Consider the following 8,025-nt stretch of genomic DNA (forward strand, 5'->3'; position numbering starts at 1 on the left):
ATATATAAAATACGTCTTTTTAAATGATACGTGTAATCTTAAAGATATTTACTAGATATTATAAAAAATTTCTAATGATTTTTACATATATTATTTCGTACGAGATACCAATCCACGTCATTAATGGTGTAATGCAATTTAATCTAATGAGAGTATGTTCTCACGAGAAGAATGTCCGATTTTTTAAAAATAATCCAAAATGCAACGTTTCTCCTATGATAGGATCATCGATATATGTATTATACTAAACAGATTTCGCAAGAAAACGTGCATCGAACGTGGCTGACGGCCGTGGACGAAAATAACTAATTTCAGCAGCACTCGTGGACTGCATGGCTCTCATTCTCTATCTTTATTAGTCCTCTCTTTCTTTCTCTCTCTCTAGTTTCTTCCAACATCTGCAGCTCATCATCTTTGTGACTTTGTTCAAAGATATTTTAATTTAACCCTAGAATGCATAACAAAGATATTCCAAATTATAATAAATTAAGATAAAAAAAATGAAAACTGATTTTAGAATAAGATAGTATTTTAGATAAAAAATAATTATATTATAAAATAATTTAGAAAAATTGATTAAAATTATAGATAATATTATATGAAAAGAATAAATACAGCATGTGATTACAAAGATTTTATTTATGCATTCTAAAGTTAAATGTATGTTTTTCATCTATCATTTATCTGTTGCAATTTTTATGCGTTCCCACGATTTTTTATTTCTAAAATTTTAATCTTTTTATATATATCAGCTGTAATAAAAATCGTGGTAAAATGCTGATTTCGTCGAATTTGTTTGATTTTTTCGCGCCCAATGTTATTGTCGAGTATTATCTGCATTCTCATATCGTGTTTCGATGTGGGAATGAGCGCGACATAATTTTCCTAATGAGCTCTTCCAACCGTTGATGAAAATTATAGAGGATAAGACAATACATTTATATTTATGACAATGACGAAAAGGTCTGGTTTTCTACAATGCTAATCGTAATCTTCGTCGACGATGGTGTCGCGTATAAACGTCACGGAACGATAATCCATTCACAGTTATCTCGCGACGATCATGAATATTAGACTACTTACTACGGGAAAGCACGACTATGTCTGGCGACACAGAATGCAGATAGTTGCTTAATAGAAGGGCTTCTCGTATCCAATTAAGACACGTGTTTTATTATGTCCCCTCTTGCGTTTCCGCGATGTTGTACACCATTATTGACATTCGATACGAATTTATGCGGTTCTTCGTTAAACTTATCTATCAACTTTTTGATATATCTGAGCACAAAGTCTTTTTTATGTCTTGTTATTCGATAATCGATAATAATTTTTACGCATAAAACTCTCTCTAGAAATTAAATGTGATTATCAATTAACGCGAGATCTCATTTAAAATTCATAAAACTATCGAAATACGACCAAGCGTCTCATCTTGGGCACTTATACGTCTGGCGGCAATTAATAAATCGGGCGATTTATTAATTTGCTCAATTAATATTCTAATAATTTTTATGCGCGCATGGAATTCTTTGTAAAACTATTGTAAAATTCTCAAGCGCTTAAAATCGAGTAAGATATGATAAAAAAAATCTTCGGACAAAGTGAGAGATGCAGCGTCTCGGTTTGTCCTAAGTCTTTTTTTGTTATGTAGATTTAAAAAAAAATTAAAACAATGATTGTAATTTTCTGAGAAGAATAAAGGCACTCGATTCCTTTCACGCAGAGAAGTGCATATATTTTTCTGAATAAGAACAATTCGTCGAACGCTGAAAATAGACGTTCGACTCTACTCGATGCTATTTTCTTCTAGCACTTGGCACTTCGCGTGCCCGTATAAGCTCGACTTTGTCTCTGATCCCAATTGATCGAATTAAATTTGTATACGTCATCTTCGATGATGCACGAATCGATGTCGTGATTAGATTCACGTGCGAGGGAGCAAACTTAATGCGTGCGTGAAGCCGAGTTTTGTTCCAATTGAGACTGCTGCACGAGGATACTCGTGCCGTTCGTTTACGGATACATTCCTACTCAAGGACGAGAGCGCAATGTAAATTGTGCGCAAAAATGCGTGGAAAGATTAATTTTTTTCTTTATCGTTCTACAATACTTTGAGATTCTTAATCGATCAAAAATATAAAAAAAATGATCGCAAAAAAAATTATTTTTATAATTTTTCAGTTATACTTAGCAATTACATAGAATAATAATAATAATGCAGTTCAATAGATTTCTAATTTATATTTAATAATCTCTCAATGAGTTCTCAATTTGCTGTTATATACTGTATTAAATATTCATACATTATAAAAGAATTACGATAATTCTTTAATAATAGTTAAAAAGTTATTATGCCTTTATTGTTTTTCTAAAGTATTTAAATATGCTAACAAAAAGCTGTTCTATTAGAAATACTTTTCCAGATTAATTAATATAATGTTATCATATATATCTTACGATGTATGTGTGCAGGTGTGTCCCAGGGTCGCGCATAAAAAAAGCAGCAAGAAAAAGAATAGATCAAATGCGATATAAGTAAAATGATATCAAATTAATAAAAAGTAACTTGTAATTAAAAGTAATATGTGTGTGTATATTGGATTCTCTATTTTAAATATTATTATCCGTGTGCCTGATATTAACGTGTTTCAAGCAAAACCTAATAAATTATATAAACTTAATCAGGATCGATAAAATTGTTGTGCGACTGTATAATATCTTATTAACATAAATGTCCGCGATTATATTCTGCAAACTTCAGATATAGAGTTATAATATTATAAAAACAGAACACAAGAATTAAGTATCTACGCGGAAAAGAATTATACCGTACGTCCTTTTTTTTTTTAACGATTCTTACGTTATAACGTGTGAACAATTACTATTATATACTTGCAAAGAGCACAAAAACATTTTTCATCAGAAGAGCTCGCTACATATGCTGCATTGACAATCATTATATACAACATATAGCAGAAAGATTGAAATACGAGGAGCTAATTTATTCCTCGTGCGGATCTTCTCCAGTATACCCAGGGACGCGGGAAAGAATAATTATCATCTTTCTTTCTCCCACGAGCGACCTCCGGCTCTATAATGTCTCATTAGCAGTCGCGCTCACAACACGACGATTATGTAAATGCATATTCTGGAGATGAGGATAACAACATATCAATTATTAATGATTAAAGATAATAGGATAAGTGTGTCACTCTTGATCGACACTCGCCAAGCAATCATTAAAATGGGATTCCCATATATTCTTATGAAGATAGAATTTTGTAAACTTTATTACAATGTTGGCAAGTAGCAATTAATAATTGTTGATAATGTCAAAACCGTTAGTTTCGTTAAAAGGATGATTATTAAAGATTATTTGTTTTTTTCTAATTTTTTTCTTGCGAATACAATATTTCGTGCTACATTCGCAACTGTATTGATAAAAAACTGACGATTAGTGATAACATAAAATAGCAGATAGTATTCAAAATATATTCAGGTATCTTATTATTGACAGTATTAGGGACAGAAAACATCTGCTTTTAAGGTAAATATTAACTCTTTGCGCATATAATTATAGCCAGGCAAGTTGTCCTAATTTGTTCCCGAATGTAATCGAACTTTCATCCGCTAGTTGGCACAGTTATTTGAGCATTATAATGATCGAAGTATATATATGATAATATATATATACGATAGTTTCATGTTACGAAATCTTTCATATTCGATAAATTTTAGACACAATTATTCGTATGCTAATATTTCAATCAATCATATAATATAATAATTATTCAATTTTTGATGTAAAATTGTTTTGTATGTAAATCGAGATGAAACTTTTAAAAGAAGTTAATACAATATCCTTGTGTATGACAGAGAGAATAATTTATATATATACATATTAGAATTGCACACATACTGAAATGTCTCAGTTAAGGAAGTAACCGTTTATTTATAAATTTTGCAATAATTTTATTTCTTATAATGATATTACAGAGAGAAAGAGAGTAATAATATATATTTTTATATAATAAATTATACAATTATAAATCAATTGGATTTCAGAATTTCCTGAAATTAATTTCGCATAAATCACAATACATTGCGTATTGATATTACATAAAGTTTATTTTTACTATAAGTAATAGATAAATAGATGTTTAAAGCAAAATCATAAATCAATTTGATCACGATGACAGCTGCGTTATTGAGATGCAAAACAGTGCGAAATAAATATGCGCGCGTCAGAAAGAAATGTATTTTTGATTGCATCTACTTTATCGAGGAGTGGCGTTCTTCTTGGCGCATATTAGATGAAAATAATTAGGTTTCGTACATTTACGACTCAACGTACGTAAATGTGCCTTGTACGTGACCGGCGAGATGCAATAGTGCAACAGCAAACTAACAAAACGCGATCTCAGGGAAAAAACTTACTTGCCATGTTCCCTCGTCTGCCTTCATCTGCATAAAGCGAAGTAAACACGAAGTTGACGAAACAAAAAGAGAATAAGAGGCATTAGTAGCCTATGGTGCAGTGTTTCTCAATACTTTCGTTTCTTCTTTCGATTTTCTTTCTCATCCTAATCTTTTCTCATAGATGTAAATTAGATACGTCTATGAGAAAAGATTAGGATAAGAAAGTACAGTGTTGTTTAAAAAAAAAAGGGTATAATTTACTGAAAAATGTTCTGTCCTTAAAAATATCCGTAATCTCTCGAAAGATCATATGACCCATGCTGATAACCATATATTATTGATGACAAATTACGGCTCGATCATCCAATTATTTTATCATTTTACTATCAGATCACCGTTCGTGTTATGTTATTACCGCATTTCCAAGCGCGATATGCAAAGATCACGTTGTATTGACATTACAAATGCGATTCACGTAATCGGTGCAGCTTTAGTTGCTCCCAATAAATAATACGGACGAAGTTCATGTAGATTCTTAGAATAATAAAGATGTAATACAATCGAACTTCTTTTCTCTTAAAGCAATCGTCGAGACACGTGTCCGCTCATTTGCACGCGTCAAGCGTCAAATGAGCGGACACGTGTCTCGACGATCAAACATCGCGCATGCAACTGTCACGCTCATGTGTAAGGGCTTTAATTATAATTAGGCTCATGTAAATCGTTCTAGAAAGATTTATTATTACGAAGTTGATTTTTAGAGGATGTAGAAATGTGTTCCATATATACGGGATTACGTGTCTGCGTGAATAATAATTTCGTCCTCAACGTTAGTAGAACTTTGGACCAAGATTTTGGCCGGAGTTAGCGGGGTACTTTGGACCAGACTTTGGCTAGACTTTTCGGGAAATTCGTCTATGAATGAAATGTCAAAATAATATAAGAGACGAAACTTTCAGTATTAAATTGAGCACGTCGTCAAATTCATAGCATCAAATGCGCAAAAAAAAAAACGCGTTAAAAAATCGGCGATTCGGAAAAGAAACGTCGATTGGCAGAAGCTTTCGTGTTTCTTACGAGGGAATCAGAACACGGTCAGTCAACGGTCGCTGGCATGCTAGCTTGAGTTTTCACGTCGTTTGTCCGGCGATGTAAATTTAGATCGCTCTATGCTCGGTTTTGCGAAAATACGCCTTTCTTGCTAACGGAAGGAAGGAAGGAAGGAAGGAAGGAAGAAAGAAAGAAAGGAAGAGCAGAGCTCTTAGTAAAATTAAAATAAGTCAGAAACGAAAGAGTGTAATCGAAAATAATTCTTAGACCTTTTCGTAAGGATTTGAAATTCGGTCGAATTTTAATTATATAGTTTCTGACGTTTTTCGCGCTTTATCGTCTTTTGCGAATCTCGCAGTTTAAAAATGCGTGAAAATTTGCATATTTATATTTGCTAAAATAAGAAAAGATCCGTAGAATAAAATATGAATCATTCAAAAGCTAATAAAGTATTAGCTTTGCAATTAGTTTTTCAATTTTTCAATAATGTGCACTGATGAATATGAGTAAAAAAATAGATGAATTTTCAGTACCACTCGCAAAATGGCTATTCAATCTTTGGCTAAATAATAGAGCAATTAAGCGAACAATAATGACCGTGAACAGATTCGCCGAGAAGAAGTTTACAGTGACAAATACACGATGAGGAAAATTAATAACGCTGTCATTCGTCGTGACGTATCGAAACAACACGGTCCGTTCACAATGCACTGACTTAACTTTAATTAACCCTTTGCCGCGCGTGTCGTCAGCAATTACGGCGAAATTTCTTGGTATCCTTGATAACCAAGAAAACAAGATTTTTAATTCGTTTTATGCAAATGTCATACAATTTCAGAAATGTACCAGTGTTATGGATAATGTACAGCATATGCAGAATGAGATATTTAAATGAAAAAGAATAAAAGAATTATCCATTTCATAAAAAAGGTAGCATTCAATATCGAACAAAATTTCTATATAATTATAAGCCATAAATATGTTCAGATATTTCTAATTATATTTTTAATTATCTTATCTTATATATATGAAGAGAGATATAATGTGTTTGGTTTAAGTTTGTACACTCAGTTATTTTTTTAAATAATAGAATTATTTTCTTTTTCCGCTCATAACAACGTAACAGCAACAAAGAGGCAATATCTTATAAACAACGATTGAAAATCTCATTTTATTATCCTCATTATTAAATTTATCATAAAATATCTTGAAATTGTAGTAAAATAAATATATCCCATTTAAAAAAATAAAACAGTTATGGACAATATTTAAAAAACAAATTATTTTAAATTTTTATTTAGGTCATTATATAGATCTTAAAATAATTCCAATACACTTAAATTAAACACACTTTACATAAGATAAAATATTTGCTGTAGTAAAAATTCCGAAAAAATAAAGGGAATCGTCTCAAGATTATTTTCTTATTATTTTAGAAATGCCACACGCTTCAATTAAAATTCAGAAAAAAGATTTCTCCTTTAATATTATCAGCTAATATCAAACTATTTTTCGAAGAGGTCTATTCTTTCTCTCGTTGTACTTTCGATAACTTTTAATAAAAATGATAAAAAACTATGTGCGTCCGTAACTCTTTCGATTGCATATTGTTTCAGACAATTGCGGTGATAGAAAAAAAAAAAAAAAAATAACGCAAAAATGACTCTTTAAGGGATCACATGTATGATCGAATAATTCACCAAAGCATGCAGTTTCGCTAAAATTATTAAGCCGACGAGTGCGCGCATAGCATTATGTACAATGTTAACTACCTGATGCACGCTCGCTTATGTAATTACGAAATTTACGTAACTCAAAAATATACCGAAGACTGTATCAAATGCGGGTTAAATGCAAGCTCTGAAAAAAAAGGATGTTATGTGTGACTACGTTACCGATTTTATCTAGTCTCAAGCGGATAAACACACGTTCGCGCATGCATATGGCGAAGAATGATCTACCGATGCACTTACCAAGGGTTTTTTGACAATTGTGCTGGTGTCACTGTAGGATGTGACCTTCACATAGGGACTGGAGGCTGATATCGGTACTGTTATCATCTTAATTTTTGAAGCTTTCGTCTCACGAGATATGAATTTTTAAAAACTTATTTTACTAACTTCGTAGGATTGATTTACACACTTTATTATATACTCAGTTATCTGTATCTTTTTTCAACAAATGAAACAGCATAATCTTCACAGTTGGTTGTCGAGATGTCATTGACCGCAGTCACGGAAACGAATCAGTTTTTGAAATGAGGATCTTCGAGATATGTGTTCGCGTTATCTTTCTGTTGGAAATCTTTTTTTCGCAGTACCACTTTAGTCTTTGATAGTCTCAATTGTTTCTGATAGTTAAATTTTTCAAAAGTTAGCAAAAATTAATAATAGCAATGTAACAAAGGTATCGCGAAAAATGTCAATAGAATGTACTATGATTTCAGGAACGTGTAAAACAATCTGTTCGAGAATATGTAAGCGTACGATCATGTAAAAGTTTGATTCCAATAAAATAAATTAGAAATATTTAAAATTTTGCCAAATCAAGATTATT

The 8,025-nt window shown here is 31.6% G+C and overlaps 1 protein-coding gene across 4 annotated transcripts in view; it reads right to left on the bottom strand.

Annotated features, from left to right (window-relative positions):
• The window catches only part of LOC115240690 (TBC1 domain family member 1), a 19,730-nt gene that overhangs the window by 7,264 nt on the left and 4,441 nt on the right, over nucleotides 1-8,025 (bottom strand). Inside the window, exon 1 of one of the 4 annotated variants that reach the window (XM_029815994.1) lies at nucleotides 7,443-7,994. The exons of 2 other annotated variants lie outside the window; for them this stretch is intronic. In XM_029815994.1, coding sequence (XP_029671854.1) covers nucleotides 7,443-7,529 — 87 coding nt within the window. In that variant the 5' untranslated portion in view covers nucleotides 7,530-7,994. Of the gene's footprint in view, nucleotides 1-250; nucleotides 350-7,442; nucleotides 7,995-8,025 lie in introns of those variants that run through there. One more of the 4 variants, XM_029815993.1, reaches the window with a different exon arrangement.

This window comes from Formica exsecta, unplaced genomic scaffold, assembly GCF_003651465.1.
Source record: "Formica exsecta isolate Colony F162 unplaced genomic scaffold, ASM365146v1 scaffold444, whole genome shotgun sequence".
NCBI lineage: Eukaryota > Metazoa > Arthropoda > Insecta > Hymenoptera > Formicidae > Formica > Formica exsecta.